Below are 13,121 nucleotides of genomic sequence, written 5' to 3'. Positions count from 1 at the left end.
TCGTATGAAGAAGCTGTGGAAGTGAAACCTGAATTGCAGTGGGGAATTCTAGGGTGTTGGAGGTGCCAGAAATGTGGGGCTTCTGTTGAGGGTAACAGAACTGTAATTAAGTTTATATTATAAACTGTCTTTTGATTTGAGAGTTTACTAAGAATGTAACTGGTGTTTCTTTGTGACTCTCTTGGCATGAATTCTGTTGTTCCTCAGACTAGTTGTCCCAAAAGATAGTGTTTTGTGTCAATCTGAAACATTGTTGATTGTTATGTCTAAATAATTATTTAGGTGTTGGGAGTCAGTTCTAATATATTTTATTTGCAAGTATACTATGAATTTAAAATGAATGGTCAATCTGTACTAATATGGATACAAATTAAATGAGTTACATGTAATGTAGGTTGGAATTAGGAGATTTTGGTGGTTTGGTTAGGTACACCTATAAAGGCAGTGTTCTCTGAAACATTGTCATACTGTGTATAGTTTCTGCTTTTAGTTTTGGAGAAACAAATAGCTTTTGTTTTTCAAACTTAGTGCTGAGCTGGGGTGGGAGGTGGGCTCTGTGTAGCTGCTCCCTCACCCTCCTCCCAAAGCCGTCTTTATTTGCTTCTGCCAGAGCCTTGTCATAGCTTCATGTCTTGGAGCACCTGTGTCATGCTTGCCCCTTAACCTTAGAACTCTGTTTACAGGTTTCAGGAAAGGAGGGATTGAGAATGAGGGAGTCTTTGTTTTTGTTTTGTTTGTTTCCTTTTTTAATTTAAATTGGAAACAAGCTTGTTTTAAATGTAAATCCCAGTTCCTTTTCCCTCCCCTCCTCTCCTGCCCCCCCCACATTCGATTCCCTTTCTGCTCCCCAGGGAGGGTGAGGCCTTCCATGGGGGATCTTTAAAGTCTGTCATATCATTTGGAGCAGGGCCTAGACCCTCACCGTGTGTCTAGGCTGAGAGAGTATCCCTTTATGTGGAGTGGGCTCCCAAAGTCCATTCGTGTACTAGGGATAAATACTGATACACTACCAGAGGCTCCATAGATTAACCACATCTCCTAACTGACATCCATATTCAGGGGTTCTGAAACAGTCCTTTGCTGGCTTCCCAGCTATCAGTTTGGGGTCCATGAGCTCCCCCTTGTTCAGGTCAGCTGTTTCTGTGGGTTTCTCCAGCCTGGTCTTGATCCCTTTGCTCATCACTCCTCTCTCTCTGTAACTGGATTCTAGGAGTTCTGTGGGTGTCTGCTTCTGCTTCCATCAGCTACTGGATGAAAGCTCTAGGATGCCTTATAAAGTAATCATCAATCTCATTATCGGAAAAGGGCATTTAAGGTAACCTCTCGACTATTGCTCAGATTGTTAGTTGGGGTCAGCTAGATGTTAGTTGTAAATGTCTGGACATTTCCCTAGTGCCAGATTTCTCTTTAAACCTATAATGGCTCCCTCTATTATGGTATCTCTTGCTCTATTCTTCCCCTGACTCAATCTTTCTGCTCCCTTGTGGTGCCTGTGCCATGGGCAAGGGCGAAAGCCTGGAGATTTAAATGAAAGTCAAGACGCCTGGCCATTTGTGCTGAGAATGCATGCACACGTGTGTGCGTGTTTTGCAAGGAGGGAGCAGCCTTATATACAGACTTATAGCACAGTGGAAAAACCCCAGGTGTAAGAATTCATGTTTTCATAATTAGAGGTTGATGCCCATGGGGCAAGGCTGGGGCTGTAAGCCAGGATAGGATGCACCTGTGGTTATTGGCTGACAAGCAACCCACAGAGACCCTGTGGGGCCTGGGGCCCAATACTCCCCTCATGTCTTCCTCTCACCTTTTCTCCCCATCTTTTTTCTAACTCCCTCTCCCCTCCCCCCATGCTCCCAATTAGCTCAGGAGATCTTGTCCTTTACCCCTTTTCTAGGGTACCATGTATTTTCCTCTTAGGGTCCTTCTTGTTTCCTAGCTTTGAGAAATGGTTTTCAAAATTTAGAGTTTAATTGTTCTTGTCATTTATTAAACAGCAGGGCCCCAGGGCCCAAGGTTGAACAGCTTATGGGAAACTGCTATGTCCAAATTTGTCAGGGTGAAGCATCTCCCTTGATTTGCATAGGTGGTTTGGTAAAGATATGAAAATATTTAGGTCTCAGAATTTCACCTGTAAAACTGATTCAGAATCTATTTTCTTTAAGCAAAGACATCTTGGTAAAACCTTGCATTTTTAGAAACTGTACTTTAATGTAGCATAGTTGTCTTGGATCACTACCAGTTAGATTTTCTTGCCATAAATTGCTCTGTAAGAATGGCTTGAAAATTCAAAACTGTAATGGAAGACTTTATGAATTTAAATGAACAGAATTATAGTTGCATTCCTCAAGTCTTTATCCATGCTTAAGTATCTCATGAATTTGTATAAAATAGTTTCTTTTTTGTGTAATTTTATTGGAAAGATCCATCCATATTGTCTGAGGTGTGTTCTAGTGTCCTCCTGAACAATAATTATTTCAAGCTGTCCTAATTGCTTCCTGCTCCCTCTCGTCAGGAGTGGAACTATCCTCTGCCATAGTTCTGCATCTTTTGCACGCGTCCTAATTGTAGTTTTGTATTTACTGAATATTCCTCGGAATGTTTTTAATTTCCAGCCATGTAGTCATGGCTTTCAGCTTTTGTCTCGGGATGTCATATAAATGAAATCACAGAGTATTCCCTCTTTAGTTGCTTCTTTTAGTCAGTATAGTTACAGTTGAGGTTCATCTGTGTATCAGTAGTTCTATTTTACAGCTATGTTTTAAAAATATGTCTGATAGTTAAATTTTTTTGTTTGTTTGTTTTTCGAGACAGGGTTTCTCTATGGCTTTGGAGGCTATCCTGGAACTTGCTCTTGTAGACCAGGCTGGCCTCGAACTCACAGAGATCTGCCTGCCTCTGCCTCCCAAGTGCTGGGATTAAAGGCGTGCGCCACCAACGCCCGGCTTAGTTAAATTTTTTTTTGCAACATGTGTGCATACTGTACCATGTAAGTGAAGGTCAGAGGACAATTTATGAGTTAGTTCTCTCTTCCCAGCCATCATGAGGGTCCAAGGGGTTGGACACAGGTCATTGGGCTTGGCAACAGATATTTTTACCCTCTGAGTTATCTTGGGCCTCAAGTAGCTTTTTAGAATTTGTATTCCGAGTTGAGAAATTTTTGTATTTTTTATATGCTTTCTTGGTAAACACAAAGAAGAAATATCTTAAGTCATTTTTGATACCCTGGCATGTTGAAGTTACTTTGCATAGGTGACTTATTTTGATGTAATGGAATAACTTTTTAAAAACCCACATAGTTTTTATACATATTCTGTAACTGAAAGAGACCCAGGAAGATTTGATAAATTGCCCAAGTTATGCTTGTATTCAGAACTTAGATAACTGTTACTGTTCTACTGAAGGCATTAAAGTATTAGGAGACAAAGGCACCATGTTACTGATGGGTCCTTCAGAGGATGACTGTAGAATGTCATTTGTAAAACCTTTGTCTTCCCACATGGGATTATCATTTGAATTTTCAGGACTCCGAATCTTGAATGGGCTTGGCTATCAGCAGACTGTTTTCTTCAGTTTTGTGTACATATGTGTTCATTCCTAGTTATCACCAGTTGGCATTATGGTGTATAGTGTAGATAGAGGAAGGAAACAAAGGCAGGTTTTAAATGCCCTGATGTGATTTTGATAGCTCTGGAAGAGTCTAGTTATTTCTGGTGCTGTCTATAGTATTGCTCAACCAAGCATGTGAATTTTTATCACCAGATTAGTAGTAAGAAATTAGTTTGAAGATATGAGCTGAGATTTGAGGTTGAGATTTATCCACATGCTATGCAAACGGTCTCATTAAAACTTTGGACTATGGAGCTGGAGTGTTGGCTTAGTAACTAAAAGTGCACTCTGTGCCCAAGGTGTGTCAGAATCTGTAACTCCAGCTTCAGATCTAAAATCCTGTCTGACCTGTGGGCACCTGCACTCACATGCACATATCCATACACACAATAAAAAATAAAAATGAAAAATTTGACTGTGTGCACACAGGTATGCACATTCAGTTCTGATTCTGTGAACATAATATTACTGAAGTTTCTATACACTGTGTCATGTCTGATATGACTGAAATGTTTCTATACACTTGTGTCATGTCAGGATTATAGAAAACAATTATATCAACAGAAGACACTGAATGAAGTCAGTAGTAATTAAATAGCCTGAGGATATTGATCCAGTTAGAGGAACTTTGCAATTCACAGTTGATTTACAGCAAACCTCTTATCTAGTTCAGTAACAAGAGTTTCCAGGTGTCCTCCGTTACTGCCTTTACTGCTGGTGATTTCTTTTTCACAGACAAGGATTAAAATCATGATTCTCTGTGCTTATGCTGTCTATCTTCAGGAGAGCAGAGCTTTTAACATGGACTGTTTTGAACATTTTTCTTTTTCTTTTTCTTTTTTATGAGACAGTGTTTCTCTGTATTGTTTTGGAGGCTGTCGGACCAGCCCAGCCTCGAACTCAGAGATCCGCCTGCCTCTGCCTCCTGAGTGCTGGGATTAAAGGTGTGCGCCACCACTGCCCAGCTTGAACATTTTTCTTTTGAAGAGCAGTTTTTAAAGATTTATTTTAATTATTTGTATATATGTGTGTCTGGTTGGTGTGTATATGAGTATATAGGTGCCTGTACAAGTGTCCCCTGGAACTGGAGTTACAGGCAGTTTCAGTTACTCAGTGAGGTATTTGGGAACTGAACTTGGATCCTCTTCAAGAGCAGTGAGTATTCTTAACTGCTCAGACATCTCTCCAGCCCCCAAGAGTGGAGTTTTAAGTTAATGTTGGTAGTAATACATATTCTTTTCTGAAAGGGCTATCAAAGTTTGGAAATGGGATAGCACTAGTGGTTCCTCATGAGTGACCTTTGACAAGTATTCCTAATTAGGTACTAATCCAGAAGAAAAGGTAGATTTTTAAAATCTAAGCCTTAGAAGTTTCTCATTCAGTGATAACTTCCCTTTATTCCATTTGTGATAAATCCATGTATGACATTAATGTTTCTATTGATTTACTAAATACACAGCAGCCGTGAGAACAGATGTGTTTGCCCTGTTGGTTTAATCCTATAGATGCAAATAATTGCTGACTATAGTCATGAGTTTATCTTATCTCTGGCAGGTAGTGGAGAACATCAAAGATCCGACCAAGTTATACATAAGAAGGTCTAATGTACTTACTAACTGTACATCCTAATAGGTGGGGCTACTTGATATAGCTTATAGAATACCAGTCCCATCATCGGAAGCAGGGAAAAGCCCAATGTGGTGGGACAGAGTTTAGCATTCAAGATGCAGAGACAGGAGGGAGTGTTATGGTCCAGCCTAGGCTGCATAGATTCTTTATCAAAACCCAAGGTTTGGGATGTAGCTCAATGGTAAAATACTTGTGTAACATGTACAAGACAGTTAATCTCAGCACTGCATATTCACAGATTGTTTAAGCCCTCCAGTATATATGTAACTGGACTACCTTTAATACAAAATGCAACTGTCAACCACAGTTTTAAAGCAGAAAAGCCTTTCCTCACACCAGTTTGGGTTTATTATAGTTGCACAAAAGCATGCCTATTAGATCATGTGGTCGTCTTTGAAAGGCAAAAATGACTAGTCATTTGAACAGCCTTCCACTGTTACCGGACACTATAAGCTTAGAATACAGTAAAAACACCAGCGCACAAAAATACATTACTGAATGTTTAAAAATTAACCAAATGTTAATTCAAAGAAAACCCAAAAGTAAAATACCAGGGAGAAGCAAGTATCAAGAAATAGGATTACAATGAGATGAGAGACTAAGAAAGGGGAGGTGCTGTTTCTGCTAAAGAGAACAGAAAAGGCATCCATCTCTGGAGGCCCTGAGACTCTAGGAGGAAATGAATGTAACTGAGGGGGCTGATAACCAGCCTCTGTGGCTGTTTCAAAATAATACATGTAGTAAGCTTGAATTTAATACTTTATAAAACAGAAGTGCCCCCTCCCTGGAAGATGGAGTGTTACCATCCCAATAGTTGTTTACCACCGTCATTTATTAAATCCATATATAGTACTTGCCTAAGGGGTATAAATGAATCTGTGCTAAAAAATATTCTTTTTAAAGTCTTAAAACTCCTCTAAAAATTCAGCTTCTCCTCCTTGTGGTCACTGTACTTTGGTCCTTTATCATTCTTTCCAACCTGTTTCAAACCATCTTCCTCCTGGAGATTAACTATGTCATCTTTGTCAGGGGTGGACTCTCAGGGACTAGTCCTTAGGAATGCCACCACCCTCCCTGACCTTAAGGGTTGGCAGCACTATTGACTGTCATATAGTTTTTATTCAGTGAGTAGCAGACACCATAGATTGCCATCCTCTTTAATTATCCAAATCTCTGAGGCTGGTGTCACCATTGATAATCAGGGACTGCGTGCCTAATCACTCTTAGAGGTTGGTTTTAAACTATATTTTTTGATACTTCAAATTCTTGATATTTAATAACACCTATAGATTGCTTCATGCCTAGTGAAACATAAATAACCTTGTCCAGTTTGTGTTGCAGAGAGTAAATAGGTTATGTCTTAGTTACTTTTTATTCTGACTGACAGTTCAAGGTGTATCATGCCAGGGAAATAAAGGCAGCAGGGGCTTGAAGGCTGGTGGTCACATAACATCCACAAATCAGGAAACAGAAGGCTGAAAGCAAGCTAGTGCACAGTTTGTCGGTGTTCTGCAGTTCAGGGTTCCTTACCATGGAATAATGCTACCCACTATTAAGATGCGTGTTACTGCATCAATTAATGTAATAAGGCAATTCCTCACAGGCGTGCCAGAGGCCCATTTTCCAGGTGATTCTAAATTCTGTCAACAGTTGTTAATTAACACTAATGATCATAAGGGGTGGAGCTGAGGGAATTTTCACCTACTGGATCCTCTTTGTGATTGAAAAACTGAGTTCTTAAACTGTGGGTTATGTAACTGAATGTGTGTTGGGGAGGGTCCCCAAAATGTCTCAGCAGTAGAAAGTTTCTGGGGGCTGGAGGGATGGCCCATTGTTTAAGAACACATACTGCTTCTGCAGAGGTTTTGAGTTTAGTTCCAATCACCTACATCAGGTGACTCACAACCTCGTGGAACTCCAGCTCCAGGGATCCAACACCTCTGGTCTCCTGCAGCTGGAACCCACATGCACATACCCACATAGAATGATGACAGATTAATTCAGAGTTGAATATGTAATGAATCCAAGATGTGTCTGGCAGTACATGTGCATTTGCATGCAGCCTCACTGCGGTTGTGGTTCTGAACACAACACACATTTCACCCTGTGCACCACAATGCCCTCAAATGCTGCCCAAAACACCACAGTAGAGAGTCAAGACTGTTGTGTTATAACACTGTGCGTAAGTGTGGTTTCCTGCTCTTTTAGTAGTGTAATGGTCTAATTAGAGAAAACAAAGACTTAATATTTTCATGTCATTCCTCAGCATGTAAGTATCAAATTAGTAATCTTTGAATTGTATTATTAGAATGTGTGGTTTTAAAAATTGTTGCTGGGGCTGAGTGTGGTGCTATATTACTTTAATGCCAGTGCTTGGGAAGGCAGAGATCTGAGAGTTCCAGACCAACCATGGTTATTATAGTGAGACTCTGTCTTGTTTTTTTAAAATTTTTTCTTTTTTTTTATTTAAAAATATTTATTTTGTTGATTTTTACATCCTGATCAAAGTTTTCCTTTCCTGCTCTTCTCCCAATCTCCCACCCACCCCATCCATTCTTCTTCCTTTTCCTCCATTACTCTTCAGAAAAGGGTAGACCTCCCATGGATATCAACCAGCCATGGTCTATCAAGATGCAGCAGGCACTCCCTCTTCTATTAAGCTGGGTAAGGCAACCCAATAGGAGGAAAGGGACACAAAAGCAGTCAACAGAGTCAAATACTGCCCCTGCTCCCTCTGTTAGGAGTCCCACAAGAAGACCAAGCTACTGTAACATATATATATAGAAGGCTTAGGTCAATCCTATGCAGGCTCCCTTGTCAAGTCCCTATGAGCCCAGGCTAGTTGATTCTGTGGGTTTTCTTATGGTATCCTTGACCCCTCTGGCTCCTACAATCCTTCATCCTCCTCTTCCTCAGGATTTCCTGAGCTCCACCTAATGTTTGGCTGTGAGTCTCTGTGTCTGCTTCTATCAGTTGCTAGGTAAAGCCTCTGATGACCATTGGGCTAAGCACCAATCTATGAATATTCTACTGAATATCATTAGGAATCATTTTATTGACTTTTTTTTTTTTTGCCAGTTGTGCTTGAGTCTATCCCAGGTCTCTGGGCTGTCCTACCTCCGTGTCCTGGCCCTCCATGCAGTGTAAGGGGTGGTAAGACCCTATCTTTAAAAACAAAATAAATTTATTTTAAAATTTATCTTTAAAAAATAAACACAATTTATCTTTCAATTCAAAATAAAATAAACTTATTTTTAAATTAAAACTAAATGATACCTGTGGGTTAATTTTTGAATTTCATGAACCTGATGTTTTTCTATTTATTTTTCGGTGTGCATAGTACAGTGTTGAAGAATATGAAAATGGCAGAGACACTACTGAAAAGAATGTTTGAACTAGAGAAAGTAATGCAATAAGTTCTTACTAGAACCTGACACTCACTTTTTTTTTTCTTAATAGAAGCATTATCGAATGGTGAGCATAGGAGGGAATGGGAACTTTTATGTTATCAGCAATATATCTTTTCGGAGAAGGTAATTACGTGGTGCACTTAAAAGTTTTGGGATCCAGTGAAGAGGGTTCTAGTGTCTTTCTACTTTTCATGTGATTTACAAGTTAGGTTTTTCTTTGAGACAGGTTTCCTGGTTTATACACTCAGGGCTTTCAGAAATGTATTATATTATGCTTTTTAATTAAGTGTTGAGATTCTGAAATTGCTGTTTGATTTGTTCTTTATTGAGTCATGATCTAATCACAATTTCTGAATGATGGTGAAACAGCAATAGCGGCTGTAAAAACCATTTCTCATGTGTGTAGAAGCAAAAACCATTCCTAGTACATGGCATTCAGCTTTACAGAAAGATTAGTTGTGGAGTTTGTTTGTTTTGTGTTTTAATGTGTGTCATCAAAACACCTTTAAAAAGTGAGGTATTTTAAGAGAGGTTGTTCAAATTGTGAGGTGCTCAGGAACATATTTTGAAGTATCTACATAACACAGTGTGATGTTAGTAACATCTTTATTTTGTGGACTTTAAGAATTTTTCTGTATTTCTAATGGTTTCATTTTATTATGCACAAGTTTTAGTATATATGTCTAGAAATGATAATTCCCCTTTTATTGGCTGAAATTACTTTCTAAACTTAATTTTAGAATTTGTAGTAGTTTGTGAGGTAGGTTGAAAATACTGCTTTTCTGGGATAATCAAGAATACATGGCAGTGGTAGCTCAGAATGATACATTCCTGAGTCTAGTGATTTGAAGTTGAAATGAAAGGGAAAAACTTAGCACAATTAGAACTATAATGAAATGCAGGGAAGGAAGAATATTCTTTTACGTTTTACCTGCTGTGATTCACAACTGTTGCTCTTTCTCTGGAATCGATGGCTGTCTTCGGGTGAATAATTGTTGCCTCAGAGCTGACTGACTTACTTAGAAGCATCATATACTGGTGGGACTTCCCCTTCCTCCCCGCCTTGCCTGTTTTCCAGCTTGTTACCTCTTTGGCGATGGTGCGATGGTGCTCTTGGCAAATAGCAGCACCCTCATAGATAAGCCACTAGAGCAGATAATCTTAAACTTTGCCCAACTGTGGCTTCAGACTGTAGGTATATAAAATAGATACACAAGTCAAAATTTATTGATAATAGATTATAATGAATTTAATTTGAAGCCATTTTTGTCATGCATATAATTTTACCCCTTATAAAGATGAAAGCAAATTACATAACAATGAGATGGTTGTACTTGCTTAATTTTACATAAAGAATTAAGTCCTTACTGAATATATGAGACTAAAAGACAGAGGGAATTTTCAATGTTTTTTAGAGGTGATTTTTTTCTTTGTATGCATGTGTATATGTGTGTAGACACATGGATGCCATGGCATGTGTCAAGGTCAGAGGACAAATTTGGATGTCAGTCCTCACTTTCTTATTTGAGGCAAGGTTCCTTTTTGTTTGTTCTATGTCTATGCAGGGTCTCTTTTTGTTGCTAACCGCTGTGTTGTATTCTCCAGGCTAGCTGGCTATGAGCTTCTGAGGCTTCCCCCTTCTCTACCTCACATCTTGTCACAGGAGCTCTGGAATTACAGCACATGATACTGCACTCAGCTTTTGAAGGTTCTGGGGGTTTAGACTCAGATCCTAGTGTTTGCACATAAGCATTTCATGCACTAAGTCATCACCCTAGACTCTGAGCAATAGTTTGGTTTTATAATGGTCATAAAAGAAGAATGCTGCTTCAATAAATGCATAGTACAACTTGACAAAAATGTTTAGGGCCATTGCAGAAATAATTGGAAATTTTGCCCTCATCAGAAGCCAAAATTTGCTAAATCACCTTTTTTAAAAAATGAAACTCGAGTCAACAACTCAAGCAGCACTTTAAAAAAATCAAATTCTAAAACAATACAATCCAAAGATACACTAATTTGATGTTTATATGCTGGGAAATGATAATAGAAAAATACTAAAGTTTTAGTTTTCTGAAATAAAGCCATTGTGCTTTGATGTAAGAAGGAACCTGTGCAGTTGTCTAGCACTGCATAACATCGTGGTTGTGTTCATTGGTGCTGTGTAATGTGATGGCATGTGCAGTGCAGAGGAGCAAATGTGTGTGTTTCAAGCCAAGACTGCAGTGTAGTAGGCAATACTGCTTCAGTATACATTTGATTCTGACTAAGTTTTGGTAGTTGCAATTCAGAAACCTTTCACTGTTGTCAATTTTTTTGTGAACTCCACATTGAGTTATTCTATGTCATCAGAGCCCACAGCTTAACAAGTTAGACTTCAAAGAAAACTTTCAATTTTAAAAAAGTTTTGTCGTAAGTTGACCAACTGTGGTTATATATATTTATGAACTATAAAGTGACTTTAGGATTTATAAATATAATATGGAATAACTAAGTTGAGCTAAGGAACGTATATTCACCACCTCATAAGGTCTGCTTATGTCTACATACCACATTCATTTTGATGTGATTGTATGCCTCTCGTAAAGTGTTAGGCAACCTCTAAATCTAGCCTAGAGCCAGAAGCCTGGCTCTACTATTTGTATGTGAGGAGTGTGAGACCTGTAAGTAGACTTGTAGTTAGTGATGCAAGCAGGACCAGGGTTCCTGGGCCAGGGTTCTTTCCTGTCCTGGGAAACCAGTGCTGGACTCATAGGGTCTCACAAGTCATATCATGGACAAATTGTGCTTGGAATGAGAATGATGGCTTAAGACCTGAGTAGAATGAAAGCAGTCCTTTAAACAATGAACTATTGTAATACAATTTGCCAAGTAATATATTTACATGGTTTTAAAACATCTGGTAGCATAGGAAAATGAGATGAAAAAGTGCCATCTGCTACCCAATGTCAACCCCTGTCCCACTCTTAAACAAAGTTACTTTAAACCATTGAGGTCTTTTTTTTTTTTTTTTTTGGTCTGTATTTCTATTATTAGAATGATTTATCTGTGGTAAACCTTATGTATTGAACTTTTATTTCCCCCAAAGGATAAGTTTACCTGTTTGTATGTACCCTTTCCTCCTCATTCCCACCAATAAAATTATACCGTTTATTTTTATTTCTGCTTTTAGTTGCCTGGTAGCTTTGATATGTCAAATTTTATAAATTTACTTGATCTACAAAAACAGTATCTCTTCTACTTCACCCCATCTAGAACAATAAGTTGGGTCTGGTGTAGACTTAGAGGTCTGGGCATTGTTGGACAGTTATCATAATCTTTGCCTTTTTATGTTTTGTAGAAATAAATACCTTCCCTTAATTGATGAAAATGAAAATACAGAAGAAAGAGAAGCAGGTAAGTGGTCTCTTTTTTAGGTGTTTTATCCATTTGTTGTAGCTTACATCTACTAAAGAGGATAGGCTAGCAGTGTGGGATCACATTTTAATCTCTGGTAGTTCCCTGTTGCCTCTGCTTTCCATTCTATACAGAGTAACAGAGCTCTAATGCATGATTTTTTTTTTTTTTACCTTTTGCTTCAGTCATGTCCGTAGAGGAGAAATGTAATGAAACTGTGAATGAGAGTGGTAAAAATTAGCCCCATAGAAATGACGCCTCTCTTAGAACAGCTTTTTAGATTTTACTAAGTGATGTGATCAGTTCTCTACAGTTTTTTACATATAAATCATTTTTTTTGATATTTAGTTTGCTAAAAGACTTTTACCCACATTTTATGTGTGTGCATGCACATGAAGTATAATATATATTATGTATATAATATATATATATATGTGTAATAGGCTGTGTGTGGAAGTCAAAGGATAAGTTTATGGAGTCACTTCTCTCCTTTCTGGGGAGCTCTGGGGCTTCAAACTCGAGCTCAGAGACACCTCATTGCCTTAGAAGCATTCTTTTATCTATAAAATACTTCTAACTATGGCCTGTGTGACACATTAATAGAGTGTATAGATATCTCTTCTCCTCAGTTGATACTTCTCTGTCTCTGATGACTTTATATTGGAAGGAACCTAGAGAATACCAGCTTAGAGAAATGAGATGTAGAGACATAGCTTGATTCTTATACAGTCTGTCTGATGGGTGGCCTTTCTTTTTATGGAATTGGATAATAATCCAGCAGTGGGGGTGATGATGTCTGAATTCCTGTCTTTAACTGGGACCCCACGCAAAGTGGTTGGATGGGGCTAGCCAACATTTCCTTTCCAGTTTCCTTTGGAACCCTAGTCAGAGACAGGGTGATATGGGCCTCTGGAAGGCCCTTGTTGGAGAGCCTGATTTGGAGAAGTTATTCTAATTGGTGTCAGTTATTCACAGGAAAAGCAGTACTGTTACCTAAACATTGGATTTCTCTGTCCTGGTGCTACAATGAGCTGGAAGTTGTAGGTAAGCACCATAGCAAAGTTTCACCTGCCAGGAATT

General features: G+C 38.7%; 1 protein-coding gene across 4 annotated transcripts in view; it reads left to right on the top strand.

The window, feature by feature from the left end:
- Chd6 (chromodomain helicase DNA binding protein 6) overlaps window positions 1-13,121 on the top strand; it is a 177,951-nt gene that overhangs the window by 30,301 nt on the left and 134,529 nt on the right. For 3 of the 4 annotated variants that reach the window (XM_040733013.1, XM_040733014.1, XM_040733016.1), the window contains exon 2: window positions 11,986-12,041. In XM_040733013.1, coding sequence (XP_040588947.1) covers window positions 12,009-12,041 — 33 coding nt within the window. In that variant the 5' untranslated portion in view covers window positions 11,986-12,008. Of the gene's footprint in view, window positions 1-11,985; window positions 12,042-13,017; window positions 13,086-13,121 lie in introns of those variants that run through there. The other variant, XM_040733015.1, reaches the window with a different exon arrangement.

Source organism: Mesocricetus auratus, unplaced genomic scaffold (assembly GCF_017639785.1).
Source record: "Mesocricetus auratus isolate SY011 unplaced genomic scaffold, BCM_Maur_2.0 Super-Scaffold_100028, whole genome shotgun sequence".
NCBI lineage: Eukaryota > Metazoa > Chordata > Mammalia > Rodentia > Cricetidae > Mesocricetus > Mesocricetus auratus.
This window is presented reverse-complemented; position numbering and strand designations above follow the sequence as displayed.